Source organism: Indicator indicator, chromosome 1, assembly GCF_027791375.1.
Source record: "Indicator indicator isolate 239-I01 chromosome 1, UM_Iind_1.1, whole genome shotgun sequence".
NCBI lineage: Eukaryota > Metazoa > Chordata > Aves > Piciformes > Indicatoridae > Indicator > Indicator indicator.
This window is the reverse complement of record NC_072010.1, coordinates 94,211,941-94,227,771: the sequence shown is the minus strand read 5'-3', so window position 1 is coordinate 94,227,771 and position 15,831 is coordinate 94,211,941. Positions and strand designations below refer to the sequence as shown.

Genomic DNA, 15,831 nt, shown 5'->3' with positions numbered 1-15,831 from the left:
CCGGGGACCGCCCAAAGGCGGTGCCGGCCCCAGAGCCCGCCCCTTAACTGGAAACGGCCCCACGCTGGCGGGGTCACAGCCCCGCTCGTCATCCCGCCGCCTCGCTGCATTGGCCACCGCCACTGCCCTCGGCCTCTCCAATATGGCGGCGCCCAGCACGGCGGCGAGCTGTGAGGACTTCGCCGAGTTCCAGGTAAGCCGTGTAGGGCGGGCGAGGGAAGTCACCCCTTCCTACAGCGATCGGGATGGTGAAAGGAAAGGGGAGAGGTCCGGCATTCGCTTCATCCGCAGCCATGGTGCCCTCTGGCAGGGAGCAGGGCAGGGGGATCCCTTCTCGGACGGGGAGAGCCCGCGGTGTGTAAGTCTCCGTGAGTGCCCTCAGGTCGTTTAATGGAGCGGGAAGGACCAGCGGGCGTAAGCAAACGCGCGGATCGACAGAGGTGGTGGAATCTGGTTTGTTTCTTTTTTCTTTACCCTGCAAAAGGTGATTTTTGTTTGGTTTTTTTTAATCGAAATAAACCTTTAGTGCAGGTTGTGCCGAATTTTCCCGCCTGGAAGCGTTACTGGGGCCTTTTCCAGGGGGCACGCCGGCCTGTGGGTAGCACGGTAGGCTTTTCTGAGGGAAACCAGTGCTAGCAGGGCCCGGCTGCTGGGGCAGGTAGGGCTGGAGGGTGCTTCGAGGGTCCCCAGTGCTGCCCCCTACCCCCCCTCAAACCTTTGCTGCTGATTTGTAGCACGTACTCAAAACTGTATGTTTGGTGCAGGTTTTTGTGTTTTGTTTTGGTTGGGTTTTTTTTGCTGTTAGTAAGCAATCTGCTTAGTTTTCCATTAAAAGAATCATATTAATATTTTTGTAGTACATTCTTCACAGAGATCTATGCAATTTTCTTACTTTTCTCTTTTAATACAGGAGTTGCTCAGGGTGATGAGGACAATTGATGACAGAATCGTCCACGAATTAAACACTACAATCCCAACAGCTTCTTTTGTGGGGAAAATTGATGCCGGCCAGACATGCAAAGAGCTCTATCAGTCTGTGAGTATGCACTCCTTCAGCTTTCAACTCACTTCCTGTGTTTTATTAGGTACAGTGGCCAGTAAAGCATCCTCAGTTTTTAAGGAAGCCACTGCATTCATATGTCATGCTTTATGTATCTGTAACTGGCACATTCAACTTCTCCATGTGGCTAAACCACATGCATGTTACAGCTACCCCGCTTTAAAAACACACAGGGAACTTACTTGTTGTGCAATACCAATCCTTCAAGATGCCCTTCAGACTGCAGTGGATGGCATTAGCTCAGTCCACTTTGCTTTTAAAAATGGGTGCTACCATGATTTTTTGTGCTGTGTTGTAAACCCCTTGCTCAGATATGTCTTTGACTTTTGATCAGGTTGATATCTGTGGTTCCCAGCAGGCATTGCTTCTAACGTGCGGATTATGGAATGATTGGAATTTCTGTAGGCAAAGCAATACCTTAGAAAGTCTCCCTTTTACCTTGTAACTCAAAGGTTTTTATTCTCTACTGAGTTATGACTTTTTTCCTCTCCCCACTTAGTTGATGGATGCTCACACCAGCAGAGAGAGAATCATCAAAAACTGCATTGCTCAGACATCCAGTGTAGTGAAGACTCTCAGAGAAGAGAGAGAAAAAGCTCAGGATGATGTAGCATTATTAAAGCAACTCAGGAAAGAGCAAACAAAGGTGAGTGGTGGGGCTTGCCAGAGCTCACTAAGAGAGAACCAAGAGTGTATCTTTCCCAAACAGAAAGACCAGTGTGATGGAGAGAACGTGAAGTGGATCCTGACTGAGGCAATCTTCTCCGAGGTTCTTGTTGGCTGGATTTGTGAGAACCATTTCTCCAACCCCTCAGGAGAGAGTTGCTTTTACCCTGCAAGTGAAGCATTTTTTAAGAGGCCCTACTACACAAAGGCTGTATAAAAACATGTACTTCCCCGTGGTGGACTCTAGCCTTCACTGACTAATACCGTTTACCATACAACTCACCTGGGGCTTGCTTAATGCCTTCAGAAGGTGTGATGGTTCATTTTGCCTTTCTGAGATCTTGTAAAAATAGTGTATGTGCAAACAGCTAGTATGGTTGCTAATATGGAAACACCATAAAGTAATGAAATAGGACTTTCGTGCATGTCTCTTGCACCTCATAGTTGTAAGGCCTTAAAGCTGTCACTTTTCATCATTACTCTCAGAAGCATCACTCTTGTTCAGTGCATTAATTTGAGGTTTTGTCCTCTACAAGAAGCTGCCAGTCAATCTTGAATTCCATGTAAGCAACTTTTTTATTATTTAGTGTGCCTCAGGTAATTTTTTTTTTCTTTGCACCTTGTGATGGTGTGAGAGAAACTTCTGGGTTTGCATAAGGAATTCTCATGTGCGGATGCCTTTTCAACTTTCTGGCCTCTGCAAGGATAGAGCACTTTACCAGAGGTGAACAGAGGTGGTCTAGACAGGAGTATCAGAAGTGGAGAAGAGACCACTGCTGAAGTTCTTCTCCCTATTCCAGGGTTCCCTTTACAGGGAGAAGGACATTGCATATATAGCTTTAGGAATGGAGGTGAGCAGGGATGTGTGAAATGTTCCATTCATTTCTCTTCCGGACCTGTTCTGAACGTCTTGTGTTCACTTTAAATTATTTTTCCACATCATATGCTTGCAGCATATACCAAATAAGACTGCTTGCCTATTGCTTTTTTGCATACACTGACTAGTTGTCTGTTGTGTTCAGCAGTTTCATGAGCCTAACTCTGTTGAGCCCTGCCTTAACTAAGGTTTCTAAAATGGTACTTTTTTGAGTTTCCAGTGTAATGATGTGGTGTTCTTGTAACAGCCAGACATCCCACAATCACATACATACATAGACATGGCCCTATATCCTGGGTACAGTTTTGTCTGCTATAATATTATAAGACTTGAAGAGATGGGTCTTGAAATTTTGCATTTACTGAACTGCTTCACAATGCACTTCACAGAATCACAGAATGGTAGGGATGTCTGAAGATCATCTAGTCCAACCTCCTGCTAGAGCAGGATCACCTAGAGTAAATCACACAGGAAGACATCCAGTCAGGTTTGGAATGCCTCCAGAGACAGAGACTCAGCACCATTTTTGGACAGCCTGGTCCAGTGCTCTGCCACCTTCAAAGGGAAGATTTTTTTTTCCTGATGTTTACATGAAACCTCCTGTGTTCCAATTTGTGTCCGTTGCCCCTTGTCCTGTCACTGGACACCACTGTGAAGAGTCTGGCTCCATCCTCCTGATACTCGTCCCAGTGCTTTCAAGAGGAGCCTGTTGTAGCCAGTGTTTCAAAGAGTGATTGGGTGCTGATGCAGTTGTAGTGAAGGAGCCTTCCTCAGGGGATGATTTGAGCTCAAGCATCTGATTTTTCCCAGGCATTGAGTGAACTGTTTGTTTCTGTGCTCTCCAGAGAAGTGGTCTGTCTTGAGCACAGATTTAAATAATCAGGCATGTGGTAGCATTCTTAAAGCCTCACTTAAGGAACAGTTAACAAACATCCATCTTTTGGAAAACTAGAGTGGTAGTTTGTTATTTTCTACACATTTTGTTTGCAGAGCTGTTTTTTTTCAATCATTTTAATTACTGAGCCCCAAAACAGTACCTGGATCCATGAAGAGGGTCATGGCAATGGTAATAATCACTAATAATATTTAATTAATGAGGTGATTTAAAATGTTAAAAGAAATTAATGATTTGGAAACATCTCAGAGTTCTTTTGATGAGAGGACCTCAGATTTGCACCTGGACTTCATGAGGTGTAGTCCATCTCTTTTTGGGTTTGGTTGGGTTTTTTTGATTCTCTGTGACAGTTGTATTTTTCTACAGCTCAAATATACTCTTTTTACAGAACACATCCTACATTTAAGATCTGTTTCAAATGTATATTCACTCAGTTACAATACAGATCTCTTTTGTCATTTGTGATTTTTGTCAGCCTGCTAAATGCTACAATTTGGAGAACTTTAGCCAAAGATTATTACTTCTGGGTCACTGAATAAGAAAACTTGGAGTAGTGTCAGTCTAGCAGCCAGTTCATTTAATCTATTTAGAGTAAAACGTCGTTTGATTATTGTATTAATTTGTTATCGTCTTGAAAATCCAGAACAGACAGCATAATGAGTATTAGCTTTATCAAGCTTGTTAAAATGTCAGAGTATGTTTTAAAAACAACAACCACAACAAACTCCACTGTGCTGATTGACATTATGTTGCTGTTCCTGACTGCAGTTTTAAGGAAAAGGCTAAACCAGTACTTTTGCTTAGCTTTGGAGTCAAAAGCAATTAATGTAAAAGTTCAGATGGCTGTAAACCTACTCACATCATCGAGCAGGACCCTTTTTTCAAATTACCAGAAGCACGGATTCACAAAGAGAAGATCCAATTCAGCAGCCTTCTGCAATGGTGTGACCAGCTGGGTAGATGAGGGGAAAGCATGAGATAGATGTTGTCTACCTTGACCTTGCCAAGTCTTTTGACATTGTCTCCCATAGCATTCTCATAGGTAAGCTTAGGAAGTGTGGGTTAGATGAGTGGATAGTGAGGTGGATTGAGAACTGGCTGAAGGACAGAGCACAAAGGCTTGTGGTCAGTGGGGCTGGTTCTAGTTGGAGGCCTGCAGCTAGTGTTCCCCAGGAGTCAGTACGGGGTCTGGGCTTGTTCAATGTCTTCATCAATGACCTGGATGAAGGGACAAAGTGTACTCAAGGCAAGTTTGCTGATGGAACAAAACTGGGAGAAGTGGCTGGCACCCTGGCAGGCCATGCTGCCATTCAGTGAGACCTCTATAGGCTGCAGAGTTGGGCAGAAGTTCAACAAGTGTAGAGTCTTGCACATGGGGAGGAGTAACCCCCTGCCCTACTATAGGTTAGAGGTTGAGCTGATGGAGAACATCTCTGTGAAGAAGGACTTGGGAGTGCTGGTGGACAACAAATTCCACATGAGCCAGTAATGTGCCCTTGTGGCCGAGAGGGCCAACGGTATTCTGGGGTACATTCAGCAAGGTCAAGGGAAGATCTTGTCTCCCTATACTCTGTCCTTATGAGGCCACATCTAGAATACTGGGTCCAGTCTGGAAAGATAGGGAACTGCTGGAAAAAAAGAAGACTGAGAGGTGCTCTTTTCAGTGCTCATAAATGTCTAAAGAGTGGAGTCAAGAGGATGGGGCCAGGATCTTCTCAGTGGTGCCCAGCGATAGGACCAAGGGGCAACAGGCACAAATTAAAACACAGGAGGTTTCGCTTTGACATAAGGAAAACCTTATGTGGATGATGACAGAGTGCTAGAATAGGCTGCCCAAAGGAGTTGTGGAGTCTCCTTCTTTGGAGATGTTCAAAACCCATCTGGATGTGTTCCTATGTGATTTACTCTAGATGAACCTCCTTTAATAGGAGGGTTGGACTAGATGATCTCCAGAGGTCCCTTCCGATCCCTACCATTCTGTGATTCTGTAACTGCTGATGATCTTTTCAGTGAGGATTTTATAGAGACTAATCCTGGTCATCTAGTCACGCTATGGATGCTGGATTGTAATTTCTAACAGTTTGAAATCCCATTGAGTAAGGAAAAGTCCATCCAGCATCTGCATTAGCTCTGTGTGTGTTGGGACACCTTGAAAGAGTTTTGGTGGGATTACTGTCCTGGCTTGTACTTGTTTACCAACTCTGGAACCATATATTTAAAACAGATAAACTTTGATCCTTAGTCTGTTGTGTTAAAGACTCCAACCACAAAAATGTGTCCTAAATATAGGCAAAAATGGCGGATGGTTCTTGCATCTCCTAATGTTGCTTCAGGGCAATATGACAGGGTCAAATTACAGCAGGTCACCTGAAAACAGCAATCACACTTGTCCCTGGAATTTCTAACAGAGAGATTCTGATATTTCTGATGGGTCAAGCAAGTACTCAAGAGCTGTGTATTATGGTAGTTCTTGCCTCAGCTTTTCCATTTGTGTGAACCTGATTTGTCCTTCTGTGATATTAACTGGGTCAGATAGCACAAACATATGTGAACTGTTCTTATAGACCCTTTTCTGGTCAGTGCTCAGAGTAGGCATGAAAGGAAGTGGAGAAGATCTGTTTATAATCTCAATCCTAAATCCAGAATCTCAGATCTGTCTTAAATCCTGGCTTTGCTGCTAGTTCCCTGTATGACTCTAACAAAGCACATGTGGAAGAATGACAACTCAGGGCTGTGATCTAGAAGGACGCAATGGTAGTAGATAGGCTGCAGAGATGCCTGTTTGCCAATAACCTCTTTATCTGTTGCTTCTGCAGTTGAAATTGATGCAGTCGGAGCTGAATGTTGAAGAAGTGGTAAACGACAGAAGCTGGAAGGTACTCACTTAAAGTAGCCACAATGTTCTGTCCCAACAAACAGTTCTGTGCTGGAAGTGTAGAGCTGGTACCTGATGAGGCAGATTAACTAGAAATAGGTGAGGGTAATAGGCTCTGTCCCTGGAGACATTCAAGATCAGACTTGATGTGGCCCAGATCTAGTTGGAGGTGTCCCTGCTCACTGCTGGGGGTTTGGACAAGGTGACCTTTGAGTGTCCCTTCTAACCTGATACAATCTGTGAATCACTGAATCTGTAATGCTGGGAAAAATGTTTCAGGTTGGTCATTTTTCCTGTTCTGGATTGAAAGATCAAAGCTTTTCAGTTACACTGCAAAGGAAAGAAAAGTGTCTGATATAGGGGAGAGGAAGGACTGTGGAGTACTCCCTTTGTCTTTGTGTCTAAGGACAATCTGTGATGGCCCTGTCTGAAAAGCTGGGCCTCTAACAGTGTTGTAGGGATAAGTCTTTCAGAATTGGCTGTTTGGTACTGATCACACTTCTTGGTAGAGGCCAGAGGTAGGTGAGGCTGTAGAATTTGAACCTTTTCCTAATGGAGCTTCTGCAGGCTGGGTCTGATGCTCCCTGATGCGAAGAGAAGGCTTTTCATTGTTCTCCTGGGTCAGCAGAAGGCAGATCACCCTCTGGACTGACAGGCCCAAATTGGTGTTACACAGTGATCTTAACACTGAGCTTAAATTCTGAGGTGGCTAATTCTGTCACTGCAGCATTTCATGTCTAGCATCCTTGTTTATTGTTGCTTTTCAGAACTTTTTTCAGAAACTACACCTAGTGCTGTCTGAAAGATCTAATCATGCCCTTAAGCTTAATTAATTTTAAAACAGCTGATACAACTAAGCAACACCCTCAGGTCACCAGTTGCAAATAGTTTATGACAACTCTGCTATAGGAGGACAGCCCCTGCCCTCATCATCATTCTGAAGATCAGAGTTAGAATCATAGAATCATTTGCTTGGAAAAGACCTTTAAGGTCATTAAGTCCAACCATTATCTAAGTCTAGCAAGTCTGGTGCTAAACCATGTCCCTCAGCACTGCATCTCTTCACCTTTGAAACATCTCCTGGGATGGGACTTCAACCGCCACCCTAGGGAGCCTGTTCCCATGTTTGAGCATGATCCCTTTCAGTGACAGAGTTTCTTCTAATATCCAACCTAAACTTCCCCTGTGAGGGAAGTTCAAGTTGGTTGCAACTTGAAGCCATTTCTTCTTGTCCTATCACTTGTTACTAGGGAGAAGAGATTGACCCTCACCTGGCTCCAACCTCCATTCAGGTAATTGTAGAAAGTGAGAAGGTCTCCTTTCAGTCTCCTTTCCTCCAGACTAAACAACTCCAGTTTCCTCAATCAGTCCTCACAAAACTTGTTCCCCAGGCCATTCACCAGCTTCGTTGCCCTTTCCTGGACTTTGTCCAGCACCAAAATATTTTTCTTGTAGTGAGGGTCCCAAAACTGAATCCAGGACTCAAGGCGTGGCCTCACCAGTGCTGAGTCCAGGGCGACAATCACTGCCCTGGTCCTGCATGTCACACTATTCCTGATACAGGCCAGGATGATGTTGGACACACACTGGCCCATGTTCAGCCAGCCGTTGACCGATACCCCCAGGTTCTTTTTGCAGAGCAGCTTGCCAGCACTCTGCTGCAAACCTGGGGCATCCATGGGGTGGTTGTGACTCGGGTGCCAGACCCGGCACTTGGCCTTGTTGAATCTCATACCATTGGCCTTGGTCTATTGATCCAGCCTGTCCAGGTCAGTGTCTGGCATCAATCTGAGCACTGATCCAGTGATTCCCTATATCTGCATTAAGCTTTGGGGAGTGATGGTAATGTGGAAGTTTTCCTGGTTGGAGAGTTTATAAACAGCAGGGAATGCATGGTACAGGGATATTTTAGCCTGCTAGTGTTTAGTGTAGGGCTTGAAAAGTACTTCTGAGGTTTATCTCCAGCTCTGCTACACTGAGTATAGGCATAAATATCTCATTTAGCTGTCTGTAAAAGTACATCACTGAAGGTCGATACCAGACAAGGAACTGACTTCCAAAACAAGACCCTTGCATTAGCCTCTCCACAGCAGCTCCACACTGAAGTCTGTTGTGTGTTTGCCTAATACCTAAAATACAGCAAAATCCACCTCTGCACAGTGGCATGAATGTTGAGATTCCTTAGACTCTGTTTTTCCAGTCTGAAGAATGAGAACAGCACTTCACATGTGGCCCAGTGGAGTTAGTTGGCCTGAGTAACATACTGTGGCTCAATGATCCTAAAAATAGGAGGCAGGAAGTAAGACTGAAGTATTGGTCTTCCTTCTGTAGGCTGCAGAGGTACTGTTAAAGATGCTGTTAAGGACTGCACCATAGTAAGCTGGGAGCTGCAGGTCTTTTGATATGTTCAATGCAAAAGCCCCTTAGAGTGTATTTTCAGTATCCTTTAAGACATATGTTGTTGACCTCAACTTCAGCAAGCCTTTTGACACCATCTTCTGTAACATTGTTGTAGGTAAACTTGGGAAGTGGGAATTAGATGAGCAGACAGTGAGGTGGATTGAGAATTGGCTGAAGGACACAACTCAGGGTTGTGATCAGTGATGCAGGTTCTAGTTGGAGGCCTGTAGCTAGTAGTGTTCCCTGGAAAGTCCAGTCTTGTTCAGTATCTTCATCTTACCTGGATGAAGGGGCAGAGTGTACTCAAGGCAGATTTACTGATGGTACAGAACTGGGAGGGGTGCCTGACACCCAGTCAGGCTGTGCTGCATTCAGTGAGACCTATACAGGCTGGGGAGCTGGGCAGAGGGGAGAAACCTGATGAAGTTCAACAAGGGCAAGTGTAGAGTCCTGCACCTGGGGAGTTACAACACAGCGCACCAGTACAGCTGAAGGGCTTGACCTGCTGGAAAGCAGCTTTGTGGAGAAGGAGCTGGGAGTGCTGGTGGACAGTAAGCTCCAAGAAGGCCAACGCTATTGTGGGGTGCATTCAGAAGAGGTTGAGGCCAGCAGGTTGAGGGAGATTGTTCTCCCACTCTGTTTTGCTCTAGGGAAGCCTCACCTGCAGCACTGGGTCCAGTTCTGTGCTGCTCAGTTCAAAGAACCCTGAAGAGTGGAAGTCAAGGGGATGGGTTTGGGCTCTTTTCAGTGTTGCCCAGTGTCAGGACAAGGAGCAGTGGAAACAAACTAGAACACAAGAGGTTTCACTTAAAGAAAAACCTTCCTTCCTGTGAAGGTGGTAGAACACTGGAACAGGCTACCCTGAGAGGTTACGGAGTCTGCTTCTGTGGAGACTTTCAAAGCCCACTTGGACATGTTCCTGTGCAACCCACTCTGGGAGACCCTGCTTTAGCAGTGGGCTTGGACTAGATGGTCTCTGGAGGTCCCTTCTAACCCCTACCAGTCTGTGATTCTGTGACCATTCTGTGATATAAGCCCTTAAAATATCTTTGACAGTAGACAAAACTGGTACAGTTTACTTAGTATTAAAGTGTTTCTGAGAATTCTTTGGCTCTTTGTTACTACACTTTCCTTCAGTCTGCTCTCAGACCTTTACATACTCTTAACTCTTTCAGAAGTGTCCATTGCATTACTGGTGATGTGGGACAGGCTGCCTGTGAGAATGATACTCTGTGACAACTTCTCTATTCCCTTATATGAAGCAGTTTCTAATAGGTGTCTGTTTCTTAAAGTAAATTAAATCTGAAAATGAGTGGAAGATTACTCAAAAATTGTTAAGAAGCAATGCTGAAACATGCTGCAGACATTATTTTCTCTGAAGTTGCCACAGGCTATAGAAAATTCTAGGACCATACCGCTTAAAAGAACACAGTTATGTAAAAAGTAATGCATAACTTCCCAAAAATTACCAGACCACTCATCTGCATGTGAAGCCAATGGGTCAGTCAGTTCATGAAACCTGACATCCTGAAGGATCACAAGCATTTGAATCTGAAAAGTCTCTGAACAGAGCTTGGCAGAATGTGATCTTACAAGAAACTCAGAACTGGCACTGCCTCAACTTTGTACTAGGTGGTGCTCATGCTGCTCTTCAGGACAAAGTTTGGAGCCAAAATGTTAAATAGCTGTATTGCTTGTAAGGCTACTTGTAACTTTGATGTGACCCTGCATGTTGTGCTTTTGATTCAGACTGCCTGACATTAATCATATTTATTGACCCTCTTAGGGTAAGCAGTCATAGAATCATATAATCATTTCAGTTGAAAAAGACCTCTGAGACTACTGAGTCTAACCATCATCTAACTCTACAAAGTCTGATGCTAAACCATGTCCCTCAGCATCACTTCTCTACATCTTCTGAACACCTCTAGGGATAGGACTTCAACCACCTCCTTTGGGAACTGTTTTCAGTGACCATTTCTTCTAATATCAAACCTAAACCTCCCCTGATGCAACTTGAGGCCATTTCCTCTCTTATCACTTGTTACTAGGCATAAGAGATCAACCTCACCTGGCTCCAGCCTCCTTTCAGTTAGTTGTGGAGAATGAGAAGGTTTCCCCTCAGCCTCCTTTTCCCCAGGCTGAACAGCCCCAGTTCCCTCAGCTGCTTCTCATGTGACCCATTCTCCAGACCCTTCACCAGTTTTGTTGCCCTTTTCTGACCCACTCCAGCACTTCTATGTCTGTCTTGTAGTGAGGGCCCCAGCCTGCTTCAGTCTCGAGTTCCATGTGCTAAATTTTACCCAGAGTGGGTGCCAGAGGAAAGTGAGGGGAGAGCAGTGTGCCCTTTGCAGTAGGAGGTCTGGCAGAATCTGCACCTGCAGTCAGATAACTAAAAAACAGGAACATGGCTTCCAAGGGCCCTAGCACCTCTTTTTAGCTGTCACAACAATGTCAAATGTGTTTGCTTAGGAAAGAGAAGAATACAGTGTCCAAATTTGAATGTCAGATTGTGTTTAACACAACGCAGCTGTTCAGGAGCCTTTCACTGATAATTTCCCTCCCTCTTTATTAAAGAAAAAAAAAAAAAAAAAAGCATCAGCACCTATGATGATGGCAGACTACCAGGACTGAGCTGCCTTATCTGAGGGAGAACACACATAGTGGTGTGCAGTCCCCCAGTGCCAGGCTTTAGTTCTTTGGATTCACTAAAACCAGGAAAGAAGGTGAATGGAGACAGGTGCCTTGGTAAGTACCATTTATTGGTACAGCAGGGCTGGGCAGCTTGAGATGGGTGCTACATGAAGAGATAGATACGTGAACTAGGTCTGAAGTTCTGCTTGTCTCCTAGAGGAGGGCTCATCCACTTTTGCTCTTCTGTTTTGGTGTCTCAGGTATTTAATGAGCGTTGCCGAATTCACTACAAGCCTCCGAAGAGTCAATGATGTGGGGTATTTTCCATCAAGGTGGTCCATAACCATGAGAGCCAAACTGGAAAGAGGTCTTGGGTGAGCTGTATTGAGACCCTCCAGAACCAGTAGAACCCAGTCTTGTTGTGTTTTGGACCTACTTAGCTGAAACCTCAAGTTTGAAATGATTTTCCTGTAATCAAGAGAAAACAACTCATCTTTTGTACAAACTACGTGAAACAAATGAGTTTTATAGTATTAAAATAATTTTCAAATGGAATGTGAAACTGGCATCTTTCTTGAACTTGTACAGCTTCAGCAGTCCTGCAGGGGAAGAAACAGTAAAAACCAGCAAAGAGCAGGGAGGACAAGGCTCTCCCTGAACTGCTAACTAACTTGCTAAACTATCAGTGAACGTGGTACGTTTGTGCAGATAATCATCTGAAATCTGAAAAGAAATCAAAATTGCAAATGTAGGTTCAGCATCCCTGAAAGTCAGAAGCTGCCAGCATTGTTCTGAACTACTCAACATGAGCAGCATTGTTTCAGGGTTGTGTGTGGGTGCAGGTTTGCTGTTGTTCCCACAAGTAGCATCTATTGCATTCTGTCCTTTGGTCTGTGGCAACCAAATTATGGATTTTTTTTTTTTCTCTAAATAGGGAACTTGGTGTCAGTTTAAAACCACTTCAGGTTTGAGATGAAAATACATCTCATATGAGATTGAGACCATTAACTGTCCAGTGACCCTGTTTTGTCCCTCCGTCTGAACCTTTAAAATTAATTCTATAGGCAAATTGCCTTTGAATGGAGAAAGTAGCTGTGTATACCTGATCCTGTCAATTCTGGTCCTAGTGTTGTATTTAGAAAGCTTTAATGCAACACCTTTTCAGTAATGGAGCATTTAAAAGTGGATAAATATGAGGAAAGCTGAATTGCTGTAATTATACCTTGATTTTTTTTCAAAGGCTTAATTGGTTTATGAATTACAAGGTCTGCTTGGTTGCCAGCTTAGTAATATTACTTATTACTTAGTAATATTACTTATTACTTAGTAATAGTCTTAAGACTAAGTCTTAAAACTTTGTCTTTGAGAACCTCTGAACTTGAACAGAGCCTTAAAGGTACAGGCCCCATCCTGCAAATAGTTTGGAATTCAGTAACAGCTCTGAAACAGAGTTTATACTCTCACATCACTAAAATCTGTCTGTATGTGGGGAGTGAAAGTGAAGGAATGTAAATGGAATCTGGCAAAAATCTGCACAGCATCCTCTGGTTTATAGTTGTTCATCCAGTGGAGACTTTAACTACGTGGTGACCTTTATTTTTAGGCAACATGATCATTTAGTCTCACTTTTTGTTTGTTTTTTAGAGTGAGGCAGATATATATTTGAGGTCTTGAAGTATGGACATTCTAAACTTTTTCTTTTCACCTCTTTTTTCACCAAGGTACTGCAACTGCTCTAAGCAGAACTTTAGTTGGAGTGCTTCTATCACTCTCTGATTGTTCTCATTGTTTAGCTGCAATTCTAAAAGCAAAAAACATGTTTTTTCTTCAACTGTTAAATTATTATAATTGTTTATCCTCATAATGGAAAGCAAATACTGCTCAGAACTGTGGGCTCAGTTGCCAGTAACCTGATTTCCACAGGAGGTCATCCACTAATGAGGTGTTGAGTACAGTCGATTTTGCTTTCAAAGTTGGTACTCGAATCCTGACCTCTCTAATAAAGGTGTCTAAAATATTTGTTCTCTACAGGGTTTGGGTGTGGAACTCTGGGGAGAAATTCTCCTTTTATGCCTTTGTGTGGTAGAAACTTCTGCCAGTGTGTGTAGAGTTGGTGTCAATACTCTTGAAATTTGAGCTTGTATTGTATTTCTGCAGAAACTAGAGACTGTAATGAGAATTAATCACTGTCCTCCTTTATCCATCCAGATGTTTGCTCAGCTGTCATGAGAAAACTTCTTCACTTAAGCAGATGCTGTGAAGAATGACCTGTGAAATGGATGTGTTACATATGCAGATGGGGTTTGTTTGTTTTTTTTTTTTTGCAGCAGCAGCCCAGCTTCACGTTTGTTATGAAAAAAAATGTTAAAAAAACCCTTCCAACCTCAACACAGCACTATTTTTCATTTGAATATAAGGCCAAATAAGCAGATCTATACAAATCTGTATAGGAAAAACTTCTGATCCCATAAGAAGACTTCTAAATCTCAAACATCCTTTCTTTGGGCATTTGCAGCTTGTCTACAAAGGGTTGTATTAAGAAGTTGAATTACTCTCATTTAGTTTGCTCTGAGCGCAGAGGGATGTCTCTTACAGTAGATGGCAAATCACATGGATCAGAGGCTGTTTGACTCTTGCTGTTGAACTTAGTGGAACATGAAGGTGAGTAACTGGAATTGCATGTCATGCTTTGGGGAAGGAGAAAATGGCTTTGCTACTCTTTAATTACTTGTGATCTGTCTGTGAAGTGGGATGGTTTGTGATGGTATGTAAATGGCATTGAGATGAGCAGTGCGCTGTACTAGACAAAGGCAAGAAAAATGTCTATTTGGGGACCCCTCTCGATTCTGGGATCATGCTTAGGCTGCAATTGAGTCCTGCTTCAACTTTACCATGAAGGCAGTCACAAAATTACTAGGTTGCTTGCTATCATATGTGAATCAAATAATGGACCCCACAAATACCAGAATTTCATCCTTTGCCTGGTTCAAACTTTTATTTCTGCAAGTAAAGGCATTTGAAAAAAAAGCACAACTGATGACCCTGCCCTGAGTCTAGGTCTCCTACAAGTGGCTTGCCCGTCTGCTGAGCCACTGCTTGGAAGTAGTGAATATAGGTGGGCTCATCACACTTGCTTGAAAATCACAGAATTGTCAGGGTTGGAAGGACCTCATCCACTTCCAACCTTCCTGCCATGGGCAGGGACATTTCACACTAGATCAGGTTGCTCATGGCCCTTCTCTGGACATGTTCCAGCACATCCAGATCCTTCCTGTAATAGGGGCTCCAGAACTGGATGCAGTACTCCAGGTGGGGTCTCACCAGAGCGGAGTAGAGGGGGAGAATCACCTCCCTCAACCTGCTGGCAGCACTTCTCTTGATACAGCCCAGGGTACAATTGGCTTTCCAGGCTGCAAGTGCACACTGCTGGCTCATGTTGAGCTTCTCATCCACCAGTACCCCTAAGTCCTTTTCTTCAGGGCTGTTCTCAATCCAGTCACTGCCCAGCCTATATCAGTGCTTGGGATTGCCCCAGTCCAAATGCAGGACCTTGTACTTGGTCTTCCTGAAATCCTCTCAAGCATGTGCTTATTTCCTTTGGAGAAATAGAAAGAGGTGTGTGTTGTTGACTTCTGTAGTGTATAGGCACTCAAGACTCTTTAAATGGGTGTGGCCAGCAGATTGAAAGAGGTGATCCTGCCGCTCTGCCTGGTTCAAACTTTTATTTCTGCAAGTAAAGGTATTTGAAAAAAAAAGCACAACTGATGACCCTGCCCTGAGTCTAGGTCTCCTACAAGTGGCTTGTCTGTCTGCTGAGTCTTTCCCACTGCTTGGAAGTAGTGAATATAGTTGGGCTCATCACACTTGCTTGAAAATCACAGAATTGTCAGGGTTGGAAGGACCTCATCCACTTTGCTCTGCTCTGCTGTGGTGAGACCTGGACCTTCTGGATTGGGTCCAGAGGAGGACTACAAAGATAATCAGAAGGCTGGAATGCCTCTTCTACACAGACAGGCTGAAAGAATTGGGGCTGTTCAGCCTGGAGAAGGCTCTGAGGAGACCTTGTAGCTACATTGCAATATCTGAAGGGGACATACAGGAAGGCTGGGGAATCACTGTGTAGAAGGGCTTGTAGATACGATGAGGGGCTGTGGTTTTAAACTGGAGCAGGGCTGGTTTAGGTTGGACCTTAAGGAAGAAGTTCTTTAACAGTGAGAGCGGTAAAATACTGGAACAGGTTGCCAGGGATGCGGTTGAGACCCCGTCCCTGGAGTCATTCAAGATCAGACTTGATGCAGCCGTGGGCAGCCTGCTCACTGCAGGGTGGTTGAACAAGATGACCTTTGAGAGTCTATTCCAACTGAATGCAGTGTGTGAATCTCTTTGCAAGTTTTTTTTTAAGGATAAACTTCATGTTTCTCTTA

The 15,831-nt window shown here is 44.0% G+C and overlaps 1 protein-coding gene across 1 annotated transcript; it reads left to right on the top strand.

Moving 5' to 3' along the window:
* Positions 1-142: 142 nt before the first annotated feature.
* Positions 143-11,918, top strand: MIX23 (mitochondrial matrix import factor 23). Its single transcript, XM_054386206.1, has 5 exons — positions 143-193; positions 911-1,036; positions 1,560-1,706; positions 6,315-6,374; positions 11,668-11,918. Exons 1-5 carry the CDS (start codon positions 143-145, stop codon positions 11,716-11,718), a joined length of 435 nt encoding a protein of 144 aa, XP_054242181.1. The 3' UTR covers positions 11,719-11,918.
* Positions 11,919-15,831: the final 3,913 nt, after the last annotated feature.

Coding starts and splice junctions, on each gene's coding strand:
- MIX23 (XM_054386206.1), top strand. CDS start 143: ATGGCGGCGCCCAGCACGGCGGCGAGCTGTGAGGACTTCGCCGAGTTC. Junction 1,037..1,559: donor GCAAAGAGCTCTATCAGTCT/GTGAGTATGCAC, acceptor CTCCCCACTTAG/TTGATGGATGCTCACACCAG. Junction 1,707..6,314: donor TCAGGAAAGAGCAAACAAAG/GTGAGTGGTGGG, acceptor TTGCTTCTGCAG/TTGAAATTGATGCAGTCGGA.